The sequence below is a fragment of the Theropithecus gelada genome, chromosome 11, assembly GCF_003255815.1.
Source record: "Theropithecus gelada isolate Dixy chromosome 11, Tgel_1.0, whole genome shotgun sequence".
NCBI lineage: Eukaryota > Metazoa > Chordata > Mammalia > Primates > Cercopithecidae > Theropithecus > Theropithecus gelada.
The window spans coordinates 9173291-9199307 of NC_037679.1; the positions used below are offsets into that span (position 1 = coordinate 9173291).

The window sequence follows — 26017 nt, forward strand, 5'->3', positions numbered from 1 at the left end:
AAGCAATGAATTCACCTTCTTAAGGAAGGCTAAGTTGTTAAACACCCAGTAATAAACTCAAATTGTTGCGGCTGAATCCAACCATGTAATGCTTGCCCAGTTAGATAAACATCAAATTCGGGAGTCTTGCATAGATCAGGGAGAATAGAGGTAAATGTCACAATTTAAAGATTCTGTTTATTAGCAAGTGTGACAGTAAAATTAAACTGCATTAAAAGAGAGGAACATCAGAAAGGGTTAGGAGTAAGAGATGGAGTGATGCCTACTCCAAAGCACTGGACCCCCTTCCACAGCCCTCACACTGAGGAGGTATAATTTAATTAAGAAGACCCTGGAAAGTCAGACTGTTCCGCAGGAAGTACTGTTAAAGAAGTTGAAGGTGGGTATATATTTCCCTTTGCTATCATCAGAATTATTTTCATGGCTAAGGTCTCTTGGCCTAGCCCAAAAACTGAGCAAATGGTTGCCAACATTTGACACACAGGACCATTTCCTTTTTCGTTAATGGACCATTGGTTCCTGCATAGGGTAGCCTTGCCTTCACTAATGTTACACAATCCATTTACTTCCTCTACATTAGTGACTTGAAATGCACCTTGGGGAGATACTACAGAACAGCAAATATGGAACCAGGCCAAGGCTAGGATTGCAAAGACATAAGAAAAGAGGTAGCATCTAGGGCAGAGTTTTAAAAAATAAGGCCTAGCCGGCATGTGTGAAAGGGGGTATGGGACCCATCCTCTGTCAATTTGCTGAGGCAGATGGGCCCTGCCGTGAAGCTGCCCCCTCCTGGGAAAAAAGCCAGTAGGTTGCCTCCTCTCTCCACAGTTACATATTAAGCCTGCAACTGTTTACGTTCAATCTCAGATACATTCTGTTCACCAGCTTCAGAGTTCCAAGTGCAGGTGCCCTCAGTTAATCATTCCAGCTCACTCCAGAGTCACTTCCAGCAGTGAAGGATGTTCTAGGCAGTCAGCCAGCCAGAGGCAATTTTTTTTTTATCTGCACCATTCTGGTCCCTAAAGACTTGTTTAAAAAGTTGTTGTTGTTATTTTTTAAGTACAGTCACACACTACATTACGTTTTGATTAACAATGCATCCCATATACAACAGTGGTCACATAAGATTATAATAACCATAGTTTTACTGTACCCTTTCTGTTTAGATACATACTTACCATGTGTTACAACTGCCTACAGTGTTCAGAACAGTCACATGCTGTACAGGTTTGTAGCCTAGGAGCAATAGGCTCTACCATATAGCCTAGGTGTGTAGTAGGTCACACCATCCAGGTTTGTGTAAGGACACTCAGGTTCACACAACAATGAAATCACGTAATGAAGCACCTCTCAATGTATCCCCGTCATTATGCAACTCATGACTGTGATTTCTTTAAACAACACAACAGGCATAGGACAACTCTACAACTCCAGTTTGGACAAAGAAAGACTGATGAGAAATGAAGAAACAAACTCCCGGTGGTGGTAAGACTGGGGTGGGTCCAGAGAGTGGGAAATGGGGATGAACAACAGAGTCAAGACACGTTGAAGGATGTAATTTTTTCTTTTTTTTTTTGAGACAGGGTCTCACACTCTGTCACCCAGGCTGGAGTGCAGTGGCACGATCTCAGCTCGCTGTAACCTCCGCCTCCCAGGCTCAATTTTCCCACATCAGCTTCCTGAGAGCTGGGATCACGGGTGTGTGCCACCACGCCCGGCTAATTTTGTATTTTTTGTAGAGACAGGGTTTGGCCATATCTCAAACTCTTGACCTCAGGTGATCCACCCATCTTGGCCTCCCAAAGTGCTGGGATTATAGGCATGAGTCACCATGCCCAGCCCCAGAAATGATTTTCTAAAAGGCATTGAAAATTACCTTCCAAGACAAGAAAACCAGCCTCATGTTCATTTTGAAAAAGCTATTTACTTTTTTTCCAAATATTATCCGAAATAGGTGTTTTACAGGTAAAGGTCAATATGAAGTCAAACATTCTATAGAAAAAAATCATTTTTACAGACATTAAGAATAATTTTAACAGAAGAAAAAGCTCACATTTATCTAGATGTGGCTATGTTCCATGGGAAAATTTCAGCATCCAAAGTGCAAAGAAAAAAATGACTGTGGCTTTTCTTACCACATAAAATATTGACAATCTTCCCTTATAGCCTACTCTTTATTGTTAGTTGGGATGCCAAAGGACATATTGACCTTTAGAAGTTGGGCTCCACTGGACAAGGTTGGGGGCATGGGGGTCAAGCATCAGAATGAATTCAATTTTATAAGAAAAACTGGCTTTGACCCCAAATGAACTCAAAGTTCAGCCAGTGGCACATTAGAGATAAATACAAGTTGTACTTTCACATTTACAAGGTTGTGCCACTCAACACTATTAAAGATCTAATCATCCAAATTAAAGCTATGCATATTCCCATCACTCGTTCTGTCCTCAATGTATCCCATTTTTATGAAAGCTCCATATTATAGCTCCGTTCATAATGGGGAATGAGAACTTCCGGTTCTTAGGAGGCACCCTAAATCCTCTGGTCTAATCCTTTATTTGCCCTGCCCTCCCACTTCCCACCCTGAGACAAGCCAATCTTATCAGATAAGTAAGGTTTCTGTCATTGTCTCATGGAAATCAGTTCTAAACGAAACTAGAGAAAGATCGTTCATTCTATGAGCAGCATTTGGCTTTAAGCCAAAGGAACAATAACCCCCTTCCCCAAAAAGAATCATAACCAATTCCATACTAACCCTTCTACCCCTGGAAAGATGTCTCATCTAAAAGCTCCCAACAACGACCAGCACAAAGTGCTGATATTATGTGACTTGAGGAGAAGGAAGGGAAGGTATACATAGTTTTAATAAAACGATCATGCACAATTAAACTTGAGTAAAAGCCTGGAGAATGCTAAAAGTAGTAATGAGTACAGGAGGCTGCAGAGCAGAGTACAGGTGTGTCCTTTCTTATAGTCAGTCAATGTTGGGAAGTAACAGGCAGATGTGACTTCACTTGAGCATTGGAGAAGCAAAAAAGTTGCCTTGTCGTCCTAGGTTAGTGGCAGACTTGCTTTTGCTCCCAAATCTACAAAAGAGAATGAACTGGACAAGTATTCTATAAAAAATGGTTGAATAAACAACTATAATATTACTTGATATGACCCACTATAAGTAGGAAACCCTAGACAACTATTTTGCAAGATACTCTTAGTCACCTACAATGAGGGCGGGGAAATAGTAAAGACTTTCAGAACCTCTTTAAAGAAGGAATCCTTATAGCTCCATGTTCCCTTTTATAAAGTCTAGTCGCTAGCTAAAATCTAATGCAATTTTTCTTTCAATAAGCTTCAATATAATAAGAAGTGTAAGAAAGCAAGTGTTTTTTATTTCCTAGGAAGGCCAATTCTGCATACCTGGGAGTGTTCTTGGTGAGGGTGGAACGGACTCTCTGTGACAGGGAACTAGATGAAGGAGTCTTGAGAAGCTGATGTTCAGGAGTGGTCACAGGTCCCAGTAAACTCACTTCAAAGTTCAGATATATTTTTAAGAAAGGTGGGAAAAAAGAAGGTATCTTTTTAGATGGCTAGTTTTAAGCTGATTACCCTCTGAAGCACTTAAGAGCTAAGGTTAGACATCTAGCAAAGTTCCAGAAATCATTTTTGTCATCATTCTGTAACATACTAGTGTATCTTTTGAACTCAATGAATAGCTGACACTTCCTGATTTAGGCCATTCTCTAACTCCACATTTCACAAATCTAACATCTAAACATCTGACTTTTAGCTATACTAGAAGAAACAATATGCTTCCTTAGAAGGAACTTGCAATAATGAAAGAATGGGTCTCCAATGACAGTGAGACTGGAGTGAAACCAGCCTATTCATATCAAATTGTTGGTTAGCAATAGAAATTGGAAAAGCCTATAAGAAATTTAAGAAATCAAGTTGGTAAAACATATCAAGATTCGTAAAAATGTTTAAGCCATTTAATTCAGTGATTCCCACTCTTGGGAATTTATCATTAAGGGAAAAGAGGATACATACATATAATATTGACTATAGCATTACTTGTAATTATGAAAAATTATAAAATAATGTTAATACCTACTAGAACATTTAAGCAAATAAGATTATATATGAGAAAAAGTTCTCACAACATGCTAAGTGAAATAAGACTGGATTATATTTAAACTATTATTATATCTTTTTTTTTTGGAGACAGAGTCTCACTGTTACCAGGCTGGAGTGCAGTGGCGCGATCTGAGCTTACTGCAAATTCCGCCTCCTGGGTTCCAGCGATTCTCGTGCCTCAGCAGCCCAGGTAGCTGGGATTACAGGCACGTGCCACCACACCCAGCTAATTTTTGTATTTTTAGTAGAGATGGGGTTTCACCATGTTGGCCAGGATGGTCTCAATCCCTTGACCTTGTGATCCGCCTGCCTCGGCTTCCCAAAGTGCTGGGACTACAGGTGTGAGTCAACATGCCCAGCCTATTATATCTATATTTAAAAAACATACATCCATATGGATAAAGAAAGGAGAACATGGAAAAGCAAAAAAAAATTACAATGGTAGAATTATACAAATTTTCCTTTAATGTTAGAATTTTCAAACAGCTCTAGCAAAGGCAGGAAGAGGGCACATGACTAAAACTAAAGAGGGAGCCAAGTCCCTGAAGAAGCACATCTTGGGCCTTACCTTTAATATCTGGTGTCTGTGGTGTTGAAAAGGCATTTGAGTTTTCAATGACATGTAGGGGGTCAATGTTCTCTTGCTCTACCATCATGAACTGACTCCAATACTCCAGGGGCAAGGAAAGCAGGCGCTCAACCACCTAAAAGCCAGCAGATCTGTTAGCAAACTTCCAAAGCCCAGGGCTTCTCGACTTTCTTTTATGTTATCACATTACACAAGTTCTCTCTCACACACACACACACACACACACACACACACACACACACACACCCTGCACCTGCCTACCTTGGGTTGACGCTTGATGTCCTGTAACATTGTTACTGGGTCTGGATTGGGCACAGCATGGGCCACTATTGTAGGGCCAAAGACTTTAGCCAGATTGGCAACATCCATTTTAGTATGTGGACTCTGAGCCACTCTAAGCAAAAGAATATTAAATTAGAAGTCTTGCTCCTTGCTTAAATGCAGACCAAAATATAAATTCTATAAGAAAACAATTCATCCCTTATACTCCCAAACACTCAACTCACATTATCTTCCCCTTGGAAAAAAATTCCCTAACTCCCAGAACAAGTTTCTGCGGTACTCACCTCTGCAAGTGAATCATGAGGAAAGCTAATGTGTCCCTGTTGGCCTGGGGCAGTTCACCAACAGCCTGGTACATGGCAGCTATGCTGTTGTCTTCATCTGTGATTTCTGTAATTGAAAAGAAAGCACCAAGAGGCCTAGACTTCTTTCCCTTGACAGCGGGCTTCCAAGTTATCGACCACAAAGTCTCATCTATACAGTAAGCTTCTGAAACTCCTGATTAGTTCATGACTACATCAGACTCTGGTTTCATTAACAAGCAGGATACTGGCCAACAGCTCAATATTAGAAGTCAGAACTTTTAAAAAATCGGCCTTTGAAGTTAGGGAAAGCAGTTGGCAACAGATGTGCTAGGAAGACAGGCATACAATTGCAGTGACTGCAATTACCAAGAAAGTATTCATTCATAAAACATATTTAAGGGCCTACGATGTGCCAGGTACAAGTGCCAAGGATAAAGGAGAATAAAGCCCTTACCTTATGTAACCTACATACTATTGGTGGAGTCAGTCAAAAAGCAAATACCTATCAGGTAGAGTCATACATAAATGAAGAAACAAGGCAGGCAAGAAGCTAGAAAGAAATGAGAGCCGTTAATCTAGATAAGGTTGTCAGAAAAGATGTTTCTGGGGACAAGGTATATGAAGAGAAATATGAAAGAAATAAAGGAGCAAACCATACAGTATCTAATGTAAGAGCATTCAGGCTGAGACAACAAATGTGAAGGCCTTACAGTAGGGAGTAAGATTGGTATAGTCTAAGAACTGAAAAAGCTCCAGCCTAACTGGAGAGGAAGGAAAGAAAGGAAGAGCACTGTGCATAATAACGTAATGAGAAAGGAAGAGGACAGGCAAAGGTGACACGCATACAGTTACCCATCCATCAAACTACTTGAGCACCTACTATATTTCAGGCACTGTACTAGGCAGGAGCTAATAAAAAGAGTAAGGTGGCCAGGAGTGGTGGCTCATGCCTGTAATCCCAGCACTTTGGGAGGCCGAGGTGGGTGGATCACCTGAGGTCAGGAGTTTGAAACCAGCCTGGCTAACATGGTGAAGTCCCGTTTCCACTAAAAATACAAAAAATTACCTGGGCGTGGTGGTGTGTGCCTGTAATCTCAGCTACTCAGGAGGTTGAGGCAGGAGAATCTCTTGAACCCAGGAGGCGGAGGTTACAGTGAACTGAGATAGTACCACTGCACTCCAGCCAGGGCAGCAGAGACACCGTCTTAAACAAACAAACAAACAAACAAACAAAAAAAAAAGAGGCCCGGCACGGTAGCTCACGCCTGTAATCGCAGCACTTTGGGAGGCTGAGGCGGGCGAATCACAGGGTCAGGAGATCGAGACCATCCTGGCTAACAGGGTGAAACCCCGTCTCTACTAAAAATACAAAAAATTAGCTGGGCGTGACGTCACACGCCTGTAATCCCAGCTACTCAGGAGGCTGAGGCAGGAGAATCGCTTGAACCTGGGAGACAGAGGTTGCAGTGAGCCTAGATCACGCCACTGACTTCAGCCTGAGCGACAGAGTGAGACTCTGTCTAAAAAAATAAAAAACAAATAAAAAAATAAAAAGAGTAAGAAAACTACTGCCGTGGAGGAATTCATATTCAAATGTTACATCTGCCCTTACCTGCTGCTTCCATAAAGGCTTTGTTTAGGCGAAAGGTCAGAAGAGGTTCTTTGAGGTTTCGAAGAAAGTCTTTTAGAAGGCTACAGATAGCATGGATATCATCCACTTTGCTGAGGAGGGGTACAGTTTTCACTCTGAGGAATTTCTCTTTCAGCTCTTTTACTGTGCGGTCACAGCCGGAGATCCTATACAGGCCTGTCTATTATCAAAATGACATTTTTATTTAAAAACCTCCTAATTAACACAAATAACAAATTCACCATCTCCTACGGTTGACTCTTACCTCAGTCAGACCTCTTTGCTCAATCTCATTTACACAATGCACAACAATGGAGGGGATCATTGGAGAAGTCTGGGACACAAAGTCTGCCAGCATTCCCTGGAAAAAAAGAGTTTTAAATTATTATTTACACCATGTAGACCAACAGATGAAGACGACATGTGAAGAACCACCTCCAATCTTATTCTCAGACTGGGACATCATGTCTACTTTTAAATTCCTATTCCCTGGCCGGGCGCGGTGGCTCAAGCCTGTAATCCCAGCACTTTGGGAGGCCGAGATGGGCGGATCACGAGGTCAGGAGATCGAGACCATCCTGGCGAACACAGTGAAACCCCGTCTCTACTAAGAAATACAAAAAATAGCCGGGCGAGATGGCGGGCGCCTGTAGTCCCAGCTACTCGGGAGGCTGAGGCCGGAGAATGGCGTGAACCCGGGAGGCGGAGCTTGCAGTGAGCTGAGATCCGGCCACTGCACTCCAGCCTGGGCTACAGAGCGAGACTCCGTCTCAAAAAAAAAAAAAAAAAAAAAAAATTTAAATTCCTATTCCCAAAGCATATATTAAAACAGAGACTATCAATTATTTTTCCTACCTCCATGCCAGGACTGATTTATTATCATACATGCCACACTTTTTTTTTTCTCTTTCACATATACCACACTCTTATGTGAACAAGGAATAAGACCACCAGCTATAACTACCTCCTTCTCATCCACTCAAGGGCAGCAGAAAAAAGCAATAATGAAGTTACAGGTATAGCCTTTAATATAAAATAATTTATTACTCTAAACGGATTTTTTTTTTCTAACAGAAGAAATCTGGAATAAGAGAAAAATAATTTTTTATACTTTCATTATCCTCAGTAAAAAAAATTACTTAACACATCTTATCACAGTTGATCATGACACAAACCTACCTGTAGGGGAGAACTCCATGGTTCTATATTAGAGTACAGAACATGTGTAAAAAAAAATGTACAGGTGGCCAGATGCGGTAGCTCACACCTGTAATCCCAGCACTGTAGGAGGCCGAGGTGGGCAGATCACCTGAGGTCAGGAGTTCGAGACCAGCCTGACCAACATGGAGAAACCCTGTCTCTACTAAAAATACAAAATCAGCCAGGCGTGGTGGCACATGCCTGTAATCCCAGGGAGACTGAGGCAGGAGAATCGCTTGAACCCAGGAGGTGGAGGTTGCGGTGAGCTGAGATTGCGCCATTGCACTCCAGCCTGGGCAACAAGAGCAAAACATCCTCTCAAAAAAAAAACAACAACCAAAAAAAGTACAGGCATGGATAAGAACTTGTAGGATTAGGGGAAAATAACATTTGATTTGCTGAAGAGTAGGTAGGAAGGTAGTCATTTTGATTCTTGCTAATGTTGCTTACATAATAAAATTTTTTTTTTTTTCGAGATAGGGTCTTGCTCTATTCCCTAGGCTGGAGTGCAGTGGTGTAATCATGGCTCACTGCAGTTTCAACCTCCCCACCTTAAGCAATAGTCCAACCTATCTCCCTGAGGAGCTATAAACACAGGCATACACCACTAATCTGGCTAACTTATTTATTTATTCTTTGTAGAGATGGAATCTTGCTTTGTTGTCCAGGCTGGTCTCAAACTCTTAGGCTCAAGTGATTTTCCTGCCTCAGCCTCCCAAAGTGCTGAGATTACAGGCATGAGCTACCATGCTCAGCAATAAATAATTTCTTTTTTTTTTTTTTTTTTGAGACGGAGTCTCGCTCTGTTGCCCGGGCTGGAGTGCAATGGCCGGATCTCAGCTCACTGCAAGCTCCGCCTCCCGGGTTCACGCCATTCTCCTGCCTCAGCCTCCCGAGTAGCTGGGACTACAGGCGCCCGCCACCTCGCCCGGCTAGTTTTTTGTATTTTTTAGTAGAGACGGGGTTTCACCATGTTAGCCAGGATGGTCTCGATCTCCTGACCTCGTGATCCGCCCGTCTCAGCCTCCCAAAGTGCTGGGATTACAGGCTTGAGCTACCGCGCCCGGCAATAAATAATTTCTTAATGGATTTAATCAGTTTGGATTAAACTGGTTAAATATTTGGAAATAAGCAACTTAATCTTGATACCCTATTATGAAGTATGTCTAACATAAAAGCAAGAATAAAAAGATAATTTTATCACAGATAAAATTATATGATAGCTGAGATTTGCTTCCAAGTAATTCATTGGACAGAGTTAGGAAGAGGCAACGACAGTATTGATAAATCAAGAACAGACATAAAGGCTGGGTGCCGTGGCTCACACCTAGAATCCCAACACTTTAAGAGGCCAAGGCAGGCAGATCACTTGAAGTCAGGAGTTCAAGACCAGCCTGGCCAACATGGCAAAACCCCATCTCTACTAAAAATACGAAAAAATTAGTTGAGCATGGTAGCACACGCCTGCAGTCCCAGCAACTTGGGAGGCTGAGGCATGAGAATCACTTGAGCCCAGGAGACAGAGGCTGCAGTGAGTCAAAGTTGCAATACCACACTCCAGCCTGGGCAACATGGAAACTCTGTCTCAAAAAAAAGAGACATTAAAAAAAGAATGGACATGGCCGGGCACGGTGGCTCATGCCTGTAGTCCCAGCACTTTGAGAGGCTGAGGTGGGCGGATCACTTCAAGTCAGGAGCTTGAGACCAGCCTGGCCAACATGGTGAAACCCCGTCTCTACTAAAAATACAACCAAAAAAAAATTAGCCGGGCATGGTGGTGGTACATGTCTGTAATTCCAGCTACTTGGGAGGCTGAGGCAAGAGAATCACTTGAGCCCAAGGGGGCAGAGGTTGCAGTGAGCTGAGATCGTGCCAGTGCACTCCAGCCTAGGCAGCAGAGGAAAAAAAAAAAAAAAAAAGAGAATGGACACAAGTTAGTAGTCATGGAAGTTAAATGATAAGAACCAGGGGTTAGTTACACTAATCTCTTTAGTTTGATATATGTCTGAAATTTTCCAAAATGGGATGAAGGGGAGGAAGGAAGGGAGAAGAGGAGGAAAGGAGAAGCAGGGAAGAGGAAAAAGGGGAGGGCAAAGAAGTTTGGTTTAGAAAGGTATTAGACAGACAAACCCAAATAGGACTCTTCAAGTAAATATCTTACAATTCTATTCATTGTTTGTGGAAAGAAATATATTTGAGATCATTAATTTTAGAACAAAAACTGATACTAAGCCTTTGAAAGGCAAATAAAGAGGCCGTAAAACAATGACGGCTCGTATAAGTCATACCTCTCCAATCTTGACAGGTGTTCCTATCAGGGTAGGAATGCAGGGAAGGGGACAGCGGTCCCGACATTCTGGATGAGAGACCACACGACAGTCTCGGCACTTCAGAGATAATTTGCCAAATTTTATTCGCTTTCCACATGGAACACAGGATTCAGGTTTAATAACCTGGGATAAAACAGAGCAGAAGAAACAGAGTGATATGAATTAGAAAATTATCATCATAATCAATTTTTTTTTTTTTTTTTTTTGAGACTGGAGTGCAGTTGTGCAATCTCAGCTCACTGCAACCTCTGCCTCCCGGGTTCAAGCGATTCTCCTGCCTCAGCCATTCAAGTAACTGGGATTACAGGTGCCCACCACTACGCCCAGCTAATCTTTTGTATTTTTAGTAGAGACAGGGTTTCACCATGTTGGCCAGGCTGGTCTTGAACTCCTGACCTTGTGATTCACCCACCTCGGCCTCCCAAAGTGCTAGGATTACAGGCGTGAGCCACTGGGCCTGGCCTTTTTCTGTCTTTTTTTGAGACAGAGTTTCACTCTTGTTGCCCAGGCTAGAGTGCAGTGGTGTGATGGAGATTGGCTCACTGCAACCTCCACCTCCCGGGTTCAAGCGATTCTCCTGCCTTAGCCTCCCAAGCAGCTGGGATTACAGGCATGCGCCACCACGCCCGGTTAATTTTTATATTGTTAGTAGAGACGGGGTTTCTCCACGTTGGTCAGGCTGGTCTTGAACTCCCGACCTCAGGTGATCCACCTGCCTCAGTCTCCCTAAGTGCTGGGATTACAGACATGAGCCACTGCTCCCAGCCATAATCAACTAACATTTACTGAGCACTTAGTATGTGCCAAAAAATTTTCTAAGCCCTTTACACATATTTACATATGTAATTCTCACAGTAATCCCATAAGATAGGTTTTGTTTTCTTCATTTTAAGATGAGGAAACAGAAGCAAAAAGAGTTTAAGTAACTCGTTTAAGGTCATCCAGCTGGAAGGCAGCAGTGTGAGGTAGTGGAAAGAACTTGTTTACAAAGAGCAGAAAACCTGGATGTTGGATGTTGGCAAGGCATGGTAGCTCATGCCTGTAATCCCAGCACTTTGGGAGGCTAAAGCGGGAGGATCACCTGAGGTCAGGAGTTCGAGACCAGCCTGGCCAACGTGGTGAAATCCCATCTCTACTAAAAGTACAAAAATTTGGCCAGGCATGGTGGCGGGCGCCTGTAATCCCAGCTACTTGGGAGGCTGAGGCAGGAGGATCATTTTAACCCAGGAGGCAGAGGTTGCAGTGAGCCGAAATCACGCCACTGCACTCCAGCCTGGGCAACAGAGTGATACTCCGTCTCAAATGAAAAAAAAGAAAAAAAGAAAACCTGGATGTTAAATGTGTCACTTACTATCATGTGGCTCAAAAATGTCAACTCCTCTGAGCCTCAGTTAATTTGCTTGGATTTTCATAAGGAAATCAAATGGTACAAAAGCAAAACATTTTGAAAATCTTAGGTGATATATTCAAGAAAAAATGTAAACATGTGTCACTAAAAAGTACTAACAATCGGCCAGGCACGGTAGCTCATGCCTGTAATCCCAGCACTTGGGGAGCTGAGGCAGGGGGAGCACTTGAGCCCAGGAGTTCGAGACCAGCCTGGGCAACATAGCAAGACCAGGTCTCTACAAAAAATTTAAAAATTAGCCGGGCATGGTGGCACACATCTGTATCCCAACTACTCAGGAGCTGAGGCGGGAGGATTGCTTGAGACTGGGAGGTTAAGGCTACAGTGAGCTATGATCACACCACTGCACTCCAGCCTGGGTGACACAGTAAGACTCTGTCTCAAAAAAAAAAAAAAAAGCACTAACAATTGCTTCAGAAAAGGTTGGTCTCTTTAATTTAGTATTACTCACAGAATGGAAAGAAACTTACCTCTGTAACCAATAGTTACTTCTGGAGAGTAAAATTGGAATGAGGAAGGAAATTTGACATTTAACTTTATAACACTAAAGTATTTAACTTTATTCCTGGTATTTATTACTTTCACAATTAAAAAATTAAAACATACCTAAAACAAAACGAACAATCACAGACTTACCGTCTTAGAAACAAAGTCATGCAGGCGCATCCCTCCATTACTCTGTGGCGTGCCCACACTGTCTGTCTCAGTTCTTGGCTCCAGCTGCCTGCTGTTCAGGGTGGAGTCACTGTTCCAAGGTTGTAAAGTACCTAGAAAACAAGCAACTTTTAAGCTTTGTTTCTTAAGTATTTTGCTGCTTCTAAATTTTAGCTCCAATTTTAATTGGGAGATAAACAGTAATCTGTCATCATAGCCAAAAGTGAGTACTAATGGCTATGTAAAAAAATAGTTTCAAGAAAAACTAAAGTTATGCAAGTGGGCTAGCAATTCAGAGGTAAAGCATGATACAAGCAGTTATCTGGTCCTCGGTATGCAGCAGTAAGAAACTACCCAATACATCCAATCCCTGCCTCAGGAGGGTTCTAAGAAACCAACTCTCCAAAATTTTACTAGCTGTTTTACACAGGCCAGTTTAGTCACAAATTCAATGGACCTGTTTTCCTTCGGCTCCTGGTCCAATATGGCACAGTCTCAATAGTGGACACAGCTTCGATGGGCCCACCATCATTGGGAACAGTCACTGTAGTTTTTGCAACTATGGATTCATTCCCCTGCAACAAAAGTAGTAATGAGAGAAAGACAAACAAAGCATCTAACTCACCTTCTACTATAGGGTATTTTGGAGCAGGTTAAAAATTCCTTAGTCTTAGCCAAGACTTAAGACCCCAGTCTGAAACTCTTTTTTTTTTTCACTCTATCGCCCAGGCTGGTGCACAGTGGCACAATCTCGGCTCACTGCAACCTCCACCTCCCAGGTTCAAGGGATTCTCCTGCCTCAGCCTCCTGAGTAGCTGTGATTACAAGCGTGTGCCACCACACCTGATTTTTTTTTTTTTTTTTTTGAGACGGAGTCTCGCGCTATCACCCAGGCTGGAGAACAGTGGCCCAATATCAGCTCACTGCAAGTTCCACCTCCCGGGTTCATGCCATTCTCCTGCCTCAGCCTCCCGAGTAGCTGGGACTACAGGCGTCCGCCACCACGCCCAGTTAATTTTTTGTAGTTTTAGTAGAGACGGGGTTTCACCGTGTTAGCCAGGATGGTCTCGATCTCCTGACCTCGTGATCCACCCGCCTCGGCCTCCTAAAGTGCTGGGATTACAGGCGTGAGCCACCGTGCCTGGCCGACTGATTTTTGTATTTTTAGTAGAGACGGGGTTTCGCCATGTTGACCAGGCTGGTCTCGAACTCCTGACCTCAGGTGATCATCCACCTGCCTAGGCCTCCCAAAGTGCAGGGATTACAGGTGTGAGCCACCACGCCCGACCTGAAACATTCTTATGTTGAAATCTCATGTTTGGCTGGGTGCAGTGGCTCATGCCTGTAATCCCAGCATTTTGGGAGGCCGAGGTGGGGAAAATCACGTGAGCCCAGCAGTTCGAGACCACCCTGGGCAGCAAGGAGAGACTCTCCCTCTACTTTAAAAAGTAAAAATAGGCCGGGCGCGGTGGCTCAAGCCTGTAATCCCAGCACTTTGGGAGGCCGAGACGGGCGGATCACGAGGTCAGGAGATCGAGACCATCCTGGCTAACACGATGAAACCCCGTCTCTACCAAAAGATACAAAAAACTAGCCGGGCGTGGTGGCGGGCACCTGTAGTCCCAGCTACTCCGGAGGCTGAGGCAGGAGAATGGCGTGAACCCGGGAGGCGGAGCTTGCAGTGAGCCGAGATCCGGCCACTGCAATCCAGCCTGGGCGACAGAGCGAGACTCCGTCTCAAAAAAAAAAAAAAAAAAAAGTAAAAATAAAGAAATCTCATACTTAAGAAGATAAACATAGGTGATGGGGGCATATATTCAAGCAACTAAGACTCACTCTGACAGTTATTTACTTAATCAGAGTAATTCCATTCACATGGATAAAGATTCTACTGCATAGAAAAACTTTAACCAAAGCCAGGCGCGGAGGCTCACGCCTGTAATCCCAGCACTTTGGGAGGCTGAGGCGGGCGGATCACCTGAGGTCAGGAGCTCAAGCCCAGCCTGACCAATATGATGAAACCCCCTGTCTACTAAAAACACAAAAATTAGCCAGGCGTGGTGGCATGCGCCTGTTATCCCAGCTACCTGGGAGGCTGAGACAAGAGAATCACTTGAACTGGGAGGCGGAGGTTACAGTGAGCCAAGATCACGCCATTGCACTCCAGCCTGGGCAACAAGAACAAAACTCTCTCAAAAAAAACAAACAAAAACTGTAACCAAACATCATCTCTCTCAAAACAATGCTGCAATACTGACTCAGAGGAGTTTTAATGCTTGGGGCCTGTAATCTCTGTTATCTTGGCCTGACTATTCTTACCTGGTCTACTGTGGAGCCAATGGAACGAGTTTTCTTTACAGGTCCAGGGGGACCATCAACAAACTGTCGGCTACTAGAGCGCTAAAAAGGAGACAAAGACCCGTAACTTTAGTGCCAAGCAGAACTGAAGCACAGAAGATAAAATTATTCCGTCAGACAACCTGGATACAGGTCCTAGGGATTAGGGCTACAGTAAATAACAAACAATGTGCTCGCTCTCTCTCTCTTTGCCTATTTCCACATGAAGAATAAGCTGTTCCAAAAGAATATGTTGTACAAAAATGCTCTCAGTGCCCTAGAAAAAATGAGCAAGCTGTGGAGAAATTTAGATGACACTACCAGAAAAAGTACAGCTGTAATCCTAACTAAGGACATGAAGTCTTGGAAACACATTAAGTACCCTAAACAAGCATACACAGATAGATCTCTATATATCCCATTATACATGCATTTCATCTGAAGCTTATATTAGAGCACAAAAGTTCTGTGTAAAAATTCATATGACAATTCAAAACAAACTTAAGTTTATCCTTTTCCACTGTACGAATGAATTGAAATGCAGCCTAAACAGTGAAATGGACAAGATCCTGTCCTAAGTTACTACTTCAAAGAGTACCAATACTGGTTGGGAGCAGTGGCTCACGCCTGTAATCCCAGCACTTTGGGAGGTCAAGGCAGGTGGATCACCTGAGGTCAGGAGTTCGAGACCAGCCTGGCCAACACGGTGAAACCCCATTTCTACTAAAAATACAAAAATTAGCTGGGCGTGGTGGCGGGCACCTGCAATCCTAGCTGCTTGGGAGGCCAAGGCAGGAGAATTGCTTGAACCCAGGAGGCGGAGGTTGCAGTCAGCCGAGATTGCGCCATTGCACTTCAGCCTGCGCAACAAGAGCAAAACTCCATCTCAAAAAAAAGAGAATAGCAATACTGTCTCCACAGCATGAATTCATTTGTACTATGTGCTTAACAATGGCTAGGGCAACATGTCAGGAATGCAGTATTATGGCAAAATTTGCAAAAATAACTCTATTAATACTATGTTTACAAAAAAGACTAAACAAACCATACATACCCTCTTTTCTCTCTTCTTCAGTTTGAAAGTCTTCACCAAAGAAGAGTCCCAATCCTGTTGACAATTACACTGTATTAATTTCTTTTTTTGGTTAGGCCTTCCCTAAACCCTGTACAAATAAATTTACAGAGAACTTTAAAGGCTTCGTCAGTCAGGCTACCTAATGTACAATTCGGGGAGAGTTAAAGAAGGGAAGGTCTCAAGTGTTTGAGCTATAGAGCTATAGTAAGTTAATGTGCTTTCTTTCAAAAATTGAAGCTATTATTATAAAATCAGGAATCAATACCACAGAGGCAAGAAAAGGTTAAAGAATCAACTTCTGCCGTGATTATTTCCGGTGGCTGATCCTTTATTTCTGATTATTTTTGTAATTAGTTTTAAAACTTACAGAATGTTAGGCACTATACTGATCGTGTTAGATGTGATTCTTGCCCCCAAGGGACTGCCATTGTCTAATCAGATACTCTGCATAATGTGGCCACTTAAAAAGTTCTACAGTTTAGGAACTTGGGCCCGAAAACATGTTCACCACTAAAGAACTATTTGTCTTTTATTGTGGTCACATTTCAATTCACCTATTTTAACTATTTGCATTCATTTTAGTAGTTACCTGTGATTTCCTTACTCCTGATTATCCCTGAAAACAGTATCTAGAAATAGCGGTATACAGCAAATAATAGCTTAGCTAAATAAATTTAACTTCCCCAATTCATGGTCCAGTAATGTAGTTACTGGTTGTTTGATTCAGCTTCAGTTACAACAAATATCATATCATACGTAGGTCTAGCTCAAAAATCAACTGATAATATGATCTAGTTTTATTATATATTCGAGACCTCCACTATATCATTCCCTATTTGAAAAAGACGATGCCTAATATTTTTATCTATAAAATGGCCATATTTTCCCTGGTCAAATACTGAATTTGAACAGAAAACTCCTAGCCACGTAATAAGTAGTTGTCACTTGTTTTGCTATATCAGAAAACCAGTCACCAAAAACATCCTGATTTGCTTTGTTTGCTAGTTTTCAGCTAGCAACAGAAAAGATGTACAAATCAATGAACTATATCAAAGACTGTATCAGGAGATGACCTTTTATGCAGAAGCATCACTATAAGTAAAAAGAAGTGTGCCGCCCCATAAAAGCAGGGCAACAAATAGTTTAACATGTTAACCATTGTTGATGAAAGCATTATATAGTGCCTAGAAACTCTAATCACACTTTTCTGGGTGAAATCCCAAAACCTTGGTTTCCTTCTAATTGTGAAGTACGACTATGCTTTCCCCAAGAACCAAACTAATTCAGAAATAAGGCACAAATCTATTTAAGAGCGGCAAATAAACGCTGCCGACATACAGTCTTGCTAATATTTTCATTACTAGCTGGGCTTTAATAAGTCAAAATATAATCAATTAGTACAAGTGGCACACAGAGATCTATTAAATGAACTCAACTCATGCCAAATTCTGAATTCTATATTCTCACTTCAGAAACTAATACAAAAGCCAGTCTCTTATAGCTCATGTGGATTTACATTTTAAATTGCTAGCTCAGAATCTGTAACACATCAGCTAATAAAATAGTAATATAAGATGTTCAGAAGAGAGGACAGGAGAGATATTTCTGGGGAAGCAGAGGTAAGAAAAGTAGGTAATTCTCAGAGATCAAATGTTTATTACCAGTGATTCATCAGTCTTGTCAAAGCTGATATCTGATAAAATGGAACCAGATTCATCAATGGTTGATAGTCTAGATCAGTGAAACAATACAATGTTAGACATAGTAGACCGTGGAATGTAAAATTCACCAACATTCAGAACAAGTCCTACTGGTCAGGTAATCAGTTAATTTCATAGCAAAATCTTCACTATAGAGACAACTACAATCTCAAACCCTGTGGTAGGCTACTTTGTATGGTTTCCACGGAGGAGTGTGTGTGCATGAGTACAGGTGCAGCACAGTTGCTTTTTCAGCAAAGACCTTATAACAGCAGTTGAAAGTTAGTCAGGGTTATGGGTGCTATTCTCTATTGAGTTTGTATTACAGGTTACTCAAAATTCACAAAATCAAGGGAATGAAGTTTAATTAGATCCCAACTATGCTAGTTTCTACAAACGAGAGTATTACCCAGCACTGACTTTTTAAGAAATTAAGCCTGTACGTCTTCTTAGTTATAAAGATTCCCCATAAAACAACCAGGCAACAAAACAAATAGCTGACCTTTCCCTACGTATTGTACTGGGGATGTTAAATTCAAAGCCTGGTTGAGACTATTTTAAACAGTGGTGCAGTGGAACCAAAATTATTGTCTCGTCTTGGCTCACAGAGGCCTTTCTAAACCAGAAGAGCTGTAAGAGCTCTCTGGAGAGTAAACACTGAAAGTATTGCTGAACTGCCACTTTCACCTTTGGGTTTCTTAGCAATGCGCAGGATTAGTTATTGATGCACAATTTAGCACCAATATCAAAATTTTATCCATGGCAAAACAACATCCTTAGGAAAGATTTAAAAATAAAATAAAATAAATAGGGACGTCCCTGTGCCTTTATTCCCCACCTACTCTTCCCCTCAAAATCTTTTTCTGCCTTTTTAAGCACACATTCTAGAAGCAGTATATTTAAGAATTCAGATAACAAGAATATCTGACAGCTGTGTTGCTTGTGATCGGATAACAACAGATGCAGTTCCTCCACCTTTTGTTCCCAGCATTGCTGCTGGATGGTTGGCCTCTGTTGAGAAAAGCCAGAGCTGATTTTTGCTCCTCGCTTAGTTGAATGCTGCCAGATGTGTCACACATGAGCATCTCTCGAATCAGCTGAATCTGTCGTTCCTACAGACCAAAGCAGAGTAAAGCATCATAACTAGCCAGGGGAGAAAGCTTCACCTCAAATTTATGGGACGGGCAGACCAGAAGACATTAAAATACAGCATTATGCAAATAGGCCTTTAGGAAGGCTGCTACACCAATAGCATATTAATTCACATCAAACCCAGATTGTGTCTCTGATTTCTGACTGGCAAAATGAACTACATCTAGAATAGCGAAGTTTCTGCTAGAAGACTTTTGGATTAACCTGGTAATCCAAGAGAAGAATAATGCAAAATGAGAGTCCCAAAATAGATTTCACATAGCAAAAACACTTTAGTGTCATTTTATCAGAACAAATATTGGCTTCTACGGATCAAAGCAGCCACCCACCTCTCTAAGTAGTGGAGCAAAATGCATTAAAATGGATACAAAGCTATAAAGCACTGGAACCAGACAATTTGAGTTTACTGAGGCATCTAACACTGTATACCAAGATGGATTAGTCCCTCCCAGTAAAGGCTTTCTTTTGCACTATGACCCATCCTGACACATAAAAATGGTAGTGTTCTGTGTCAGTCACATTGCTCAACTGGTGGAATACATCTAACCTTTTACTCTGAATTAGAGAGCGGTGATGAAAAGAGTCACAGTTGTTTTGCCTGTATGAATGACAAAGTACCAGCTACTCATATAAGGATGGATATTCCGGGTAGCACTTAAAATAAACAATGAAGGATGGCTAATATCTTGTGACAGATCAAGTATGTTAGGATCTCCCTCCCTCCCTTTTCCTCTGATTCTTTAAGTTCTCATTTGAAATCTGTCTGTTAAGTAATAGTTTCAAGTCTAAATGACAAAAACATTTAAATTTCAAATTACGAAGAACAAGATTCCTAGTCTGCAATTTCAGCTCTAATCATGGGCAAGCTGTTAAAGAACAGGTCACTTTCAGTTCTTTAATGTGGAAGAAGAAACTAGGTATATTTGGCAAGTGGAAACTGTCAGACAATGCTTTCCCCCTCCCGCATCATCACTGTTCTAGCATGGAAAACAATACACACCAGTTTTTCGCAGTCAGCCTCAGCTCTCTGTCTCCGTTTGATCTCTACGTCCACCTGATTACGTGCATGCTTCAGCTTAACGTCCAGAGCACTTCGCTCAGTCTCTGCTTTCATCAAAAGATCCTTGTATTTCCCCAGCTCATGGTCAGTCCTCTGCCACTTTTTACGGAAATCCTCAAAGTCCTTCGCCAACTGGATAAATTCTGAGGAAAGGGGGAATCTTTAATAATTCAAGCACCAAACAGTATAATTGCTCTAATAAATGAATCCTACGGTTAGCTTTATTTGAAATTCATAATTAAGGAACTAGCTGAACTATGGGCAAATACAGCTGAAAATAACCGGGTGCAGATCTTGGATATATTTATCACTCTGATGAGAACTTTGTGGGTAGCAATTCCTATTTCGATAGGCCACTTACTTTTGGCTTAGCCAGTGGCATCTGCTATGGAATATGTAACTCATTAGTCACCTGGCTCCAGATGTAACACTAACACTGAAAGCTCCTGAACAGAAGGCAATCAAAGGGGGATACCTTTGAGGCAGCTGTCACGCACCAGGACAGTTATAGCTATAAAACAAAAACAGCTTCCTTTACAGTCACGCATTGCTGCACCAGAGAGATGTTAAACAGCAGATTCAAATGTAACTGCTGTAATATGCTCCAGTAGATGTAGATTAATATTACAGATGTCTAGACCTACAATTCCGTTTGACTATATAATTATACAAATATTGATTTGAAAGTAAAAAGCCAATTTGCTTTTGCTGTTTAACACTGCCCTGAAGGGTATGTAAACATTCCAGTTGAAAAAAAAAAAAAAAGAGGAAGAGAAGAACATACTAGCTTTCGGAACATCCCTGATAGCACAATGTGAAGTCTCTTCAAATGTCTGCAAAGAGAGCATCACTTCCAAGGCAGCATCTCAAAGGAAGAAGATAACCCTGGTGGCATTCATTCTTATCTCCTGCTATTGGCAAAGCTGTTCTTCTGCAATGTATTTGCAAAAGTGCCTTACAATTTTCTACTTAACCTCCATCTATCTCTAAGGATCACTCTCCACCAACATCAAGGAAGAAGATCTCAAGGTGTACATCTGCTGCTGGTCAAACTAACCCAGTTTACAGCTGAAACTAGGCCAAATTCACACACAGTTAGCAGATTCTTAGGTAGTAAGGGCACTTTTCCCATATGAATTTAACCTAAGAGCATAGAAACAATACATAGTCCTTTTTAAACAATTTTAATAATTTGACCAAATATCGAACTTACAAATTAGGATACCAATTTGTTCCAGAGAAACCAAGTCATTAAGAAAACTTTAGTTTTTAGCAAACAACAAATTTCAGCAAAATAGGTTATTATGACCTAGTTATCTTAAACAATGCAAATATCAACAATAAAAAAAAAGTATGGCTGGGCACGGTGACTCACACCTGTAATCCCAGCACTTTGGGAGGCTGAGGCAGACGGATCACGAGATCAGGAGATCAAGACCATCCTGGCTAACATGGTGAAACCCCGTCTCTACTAAAAATACAAAAAAATTAGCCGGGCATGGTGGCGGGCGCCTGTAGTACCAGCTACTCGGGAAGCTGAGGCAGGAGAATGGCGTGAACCTGGGAGGCGGAGCTTGAAGAGAGCTGAGATCCGGCCACTGCACTCCAGCCTGGGCAACAGAGACTCCTTCTCAAAAATAAATAAATAAAGTATTACAATTCAAATAGTTTTAAGAAATAATATGTTGGGTTAGTCTGGAACATGCTACTTTTTTGTGGGTTTTTTTTTTTTAAAGAAAAAACCTATCTGTTTGCAAACTAAATACTGTACACATACACACTCAAAATATTTACCAAACTGAAAAACAATTTTGAAAATAAAAAGATTTTCATCTGACCTAATTTTGCTGGTTTGTTTGTTCTTTAGGATACTCCTTTTACTAAATTACTGCTTCAGCTTAGTTTAAGTCAGACCCAAAGCAGAACATTTACATACCTGATTAATATATTACTTTTTGTGTGTGCAAGTGAGAAATGTGGGAAAAAAAAAAAAAAGACATTACTTTTTTTTTTTTTTTTTGAGACAGTTTCACTCTTGTTGCCCAGGCAGAAGTGCAATGGCACAATCTTGGATCACTGCAATCTCCGCCTCCTGGGTTCAAGCAATTCTCCTGCCTCAGCCTCATGAGTGACTGGGATTACAGGTGTGGGCCACCATGCCCAGCTGATTTTTGTATTTTTAGTAGAGACGGGGTTTCACTATGTTGGCCAGGCTGGTCTCAAACTCCTAACCTCAGGTGATCCACCGGCCTTGGCCTCCAAAAGTGCTAGGATTACAGGCGTGAGGCACTGTGCCCGGCATACTTTTTACTTGAGACAGTCTTCCTCTGTCACCCAGACTGGAGTGCAGTAGCACAATCTCAGCTCATTGCAACGCCGCCTCCCAGGTTCAAGCAACTCTCCTGCCTCAGCCTCTTGAGTAACTGGGACTACAGGCGTACGCCACCACGCCCAGCTAATTTTTGTATTTTAACTAGAGATGGGGTTTTACCATGTTGGCTAGGCTGGTCTCAAACTCCTGACCTCAAGTGATTCACCCGCCTCAGCCTCCCAAAGTGCTAGGATTATACGCATAAGCCACCACGCCCGGCCGAAAGACACGACTTTTATGTACAATTCTACTATGAGCAAAGTTTGCTAGGATCGGGTCAGAAGGCATTTTGACTATAGATCAGAAACAATTTTGATGTTGAAGACCAATAATCATGGCACTGTTTTGGTCAGTTGGTGAATCACAATTCAGCTTGGTACTTGCCTTTCATGAAGTGCACATTAAAAGATTTATAAAATTCAGGTCGGGCATGGTGGCTCTCGCCTGTAATCCCAGCACTTTGGGAGGCTGAGGCGGGCAGATCACTTGAGGCCAGTAGTTCAAGACCAGTCTGGCCAACATGGTGAAACCCTGTCTCTACTTAAACACAAAAATTAGCTGGGCTTAGTGGTATGCGCCTGTAATCCCAACTACTCCAGGAGGCAAAGGTCGCAGTGAGCTGAGATTGTGCCACTGCACTCCAGCCTGGGCAGCAGAGTGAGATGCTGTCTCAAAAAAAAAGACTTATAAAATCCAAATTACAGTACCTCCTTTAAAAAGTTATATACACCCTAAACTATGAAGTGTACCTATGAAAAAGGAGGAAAGAGAAGGGAAATTTCCAAATTGAGGGTTATCTTTGATTTATTTAAAATTTAAAAATCAGGATTTGGTTCATAGCTCAGCAAGCAGATTTAAGTGGGTCCAGAAATCTTGATTTTTTTTTTCCGTTTACTCCCCCAGGCCTTTGAACAGGCTCTTCCATTTGTCTTCCCCACTACCCTCTCTAAGTTTCTTAAGGACAAAGACCCTATGTCTCCTTTGCTCTTTTATCTCCAGTGTTGTAACCTGCCTAACACACAGTAGACACTTGAAATATCTGTTGAACAAATGAATGAATGAAAAGCCGCTGTTCAAATTAAATTTACCAGCATCCAAGACCACCTTACCAGTTTAAACAAACTTACCTCCCACCACTATGCAATACCCACCTAGCTAAACCGGTCTGCCCCTGCCCACAGAACAGAGGCCTTCTCACTTGTGACCAAGCTATGTACTTCAAATGGAATGCCCTACCTACTCTTCTTAACATACCCATTTACCAAGTCCCATCTGGTCTGTGAATCTTTTCCTAATCAGTTTGCAACACATTAAATTTTTCTAGATTACCCAAAAGCATGTATTTTGATACTTGTACTATCTTCTGTTTCATGAGAAAAAAAATCCTGTCTCTGAAACTAAAATACCATAATCTTCTTGAAGACAGGCAATATATCATATATACTTCAGTATTTGATACTGTGCATAGTGTAGTACAAACCTAGTATGTCACTGGCACACAATAAGCACCTGATAAATGTTAAATTATACTTATTCCTAATTTATACACCAATGATATTTTTTTAAAAAGCTCAGGCAGCTTATGACAAATTAAAAATAGAACATAAAAAACTGTGTGGACTGGAGAAAACAAGACAACAAAATATACTATTAAAGTCATCTTTTTTAAAATATTAACTTTCATTCTGATCTTCCCGTAACTTGGACTTAGCTCTCTCTTTTTTTTTTTTTTTTTAAAGAGACGGCATCTCACTCTGTTGCCCAGGCTGTAGTGCAATGACATGATCTTGGCTGACTGCAACCTCCATCTCCCGGGTTCAAGTGATTCTCATCCCTCAGTCTCCCAAGTAACAGGGATTACAGGTAAACACTACCATGCCTGGCTAACTTTTTGTATTTTTAGTAGAGAAGGGGTTTCACCACGTTGGTCAGGCTGGTCTTGAACTCCTGACCAAGTGATCCGCCCGCCTTGGCCTCCCAAAGTGCTGGGAATTACAGGTGTGAGCCGCTTTGCCCGGCTCAGACTTAAGCTTTTTAAAAAACAATACATGCCGAGCATGGTGGCTCTCACTTGTAATCCCAGCACTTTGGGAGGCCAGGGCAGGTGGATCACCTGAGGTCGGGAGTTGGAGACCAGCCTGACCGACATGGAGAAACCCCATCTCTACAAAAAATACAAAATTAGCCAGGTGTGGTGGCACATGCCTAATTCAGCTACTCGGGAGGCTGAGGCAGGAGAATCACTTGAACCCAGGAGGCGGAGGTTGCGGTGAGCCGAGATTGCACCACTGCACTCCAGCCTGGGCAACAAAGAGTGAAAAACTCTGTCTCAAAAAAAAAAAAAAAAAAATCAATACAAAAAAGAGAAAGAGGAATGAAGTTAATGATGAAAGGCAAGAGTAAGGAGTCAAGGGATACTTAGGCACGCGGGGAATTCCTAATGATCTAAGGAGAGTATAGGCCAGGCACAGTGGCTCACGACTGTAATCCTAGCACTTTGCAGGGCCAAGGCAGGTGGATCACTTGAGGTCAGGAGTTCAAGACCAGCCTGGCCAACATGGTGAAACATTGCTACTAAAAATACAAAAACTAGCCGGCTTGGTGGCACGCACCTGTAATCCCAGCTAGTTGGGAGGCTGAGGCAGGAGGATCACTTGAACCCAGGAGACAGAGGTTGTAGTGAGCTGAGATCGCACCACTGCACCCCAGCCTGGGCGACAGAATGAGACTGTCTCAAAAAAAAAAAAGAAAAAGAAAAAGAAAAAGAGGACAGACACTGGGGTGGATGCATGAAGTTGATTCTAGTGTCTGAAAAACACACGGCTACTTTAGTTCCGCAAAAGCCAACATTTGCCAGGCGCACTGGCTCACACCTATAATCCCAGCACTTTGGGAGGCTAAGGTAGGAGGATCACCTGAGCCCAGGAGTTCAAGACCAGCCTGGAAAACATGGCAAGACCTTGTCTCTACAAAAAATAGAATTAAAACAAAAGTAGTGCTTACAGTAGTTTGGGAGAAAAAGTAAATAATAAAAATTCAAAATAAAATAATAAAAATAAATATAAAAATTAGCCTGTGTGGGCCAGGCATGGTGGCTCACGCCTGTAATCCTAGCACTTCGGGAAGACGAGGCGGGCAGATCATGAGGTCAGGAGATCGAGACCATCCTGGTTAATAGGGTGAAACCCCGTCTCTACTAAAAATACAAAAAATTAGCCGGGCGTGGTGGCAGGCGCCTATAGTCCCAGTCACGCAGGAGAATGGCATGAACCCGTGAGGCGGAGCTTGCAGTGAGCCAAGATTGTGCCACTGCACTCCAGCCTGGGCAACAGAGTGAGTTTCCATCTCAAAAAAAAAAAAAAAATTAGCCGGTGTGGTAGCACAAGCCTATAGTCCCAGCTACTCAGGAGGCTGAGGTAGGAGGATTGCTTGAGCTCAGGAGTTCAACGCTGCAGTAAACTATGATTGCACCACTGTACTCCAGCCTGGGCAACAGAGCAAGACCTTGTCTCCAAAAAACAAAAACTAGGCTGGGCACGGTGGTTCACACCTGTAATCCCAGCACTTTGGGAGCCAAGGTGGGTGGATCACCTGAGGTCAGGAGTTCAATACCAGCCTGGCCAACGTGATGAAACCCTTTCTCTACTAAAAATACAAAAATTAGCCAGGTATGGTGGCAGACACCTGTAACCCCAGCTACTCAGGAGGCTGAAGCAGGAAAATTGCTTGAACCTGGGAGGCAGAAGTTGTAGTGAGCCGAGATCCTGCCACTGCACTCCAACCTGGGCAACAG

The 26017-nt window shown here is 42.2% G+C and overlaps 1 protein-coding gene across 10 annotated transcripts in view; it reads right to left on the minus strand.

The window, feature by feature from the left end:
* Positions 1-1904: 1904 nt before the first annotated feature.
* Positions 1905-26017, minus strand: part of RACGAP1 (Rac GTPase activating protein 1) — a 37209-nt gene continuing 13096 nt past the window's right edge. For 9 of the 10 annotated variants that reach the window (XM_025402650.1, XM_025402651.1, XM_025402649.1 and 6 more), the window contains 15 exons: positions 19794-19996; positions 18617-18753; positions 17603-17672; positions 15921-15974; positions 14849-14929; positions 12987-13104; positions 12512-12642; positions 10426-10590; positions 7203-7298; positions 6920-7118; positions 5287-5392; positions 4982-5114; positions 4700-4835; positions 3415-3523; positions 1905-3086 (listed from right to left, as the gene is read on the minus strand). In XM_025402650.1, coding sequence (XP_025258435.1) covers positions 3011-3086; positions 3415-3523; positions 4700-4835; positions 4982-5114; positions 5287-5392; positions 6920-7118; positions 7203-7298; positions 10426-10590; positions 12512-12642; positions 12987-13104; positions 14849-14929; positions 15921-15974; positions 17603-17672; positions 18617-18753; positions 19794-19996 — 1814 coding nt within the window. In that variant the 3' untranslated portion in view covers positions 1905-3010. The remainder of the gene's footprint in view (positions 3087-3414; positions 3524-4699; positions 4836-4981; positions 5115-5286; positions 5393-6919; positions 7119-7202; positions 7299-10425; positions 10591-12511; positions 12643-12986; positions 13105-14848; positions 14930-15920; positions 15975-17602; positions 17673-18616; positions 18754-19793; positions 19997-26017) is intronic. The other variant, XM_025402652.1, reaches the window with a different exon arrangement.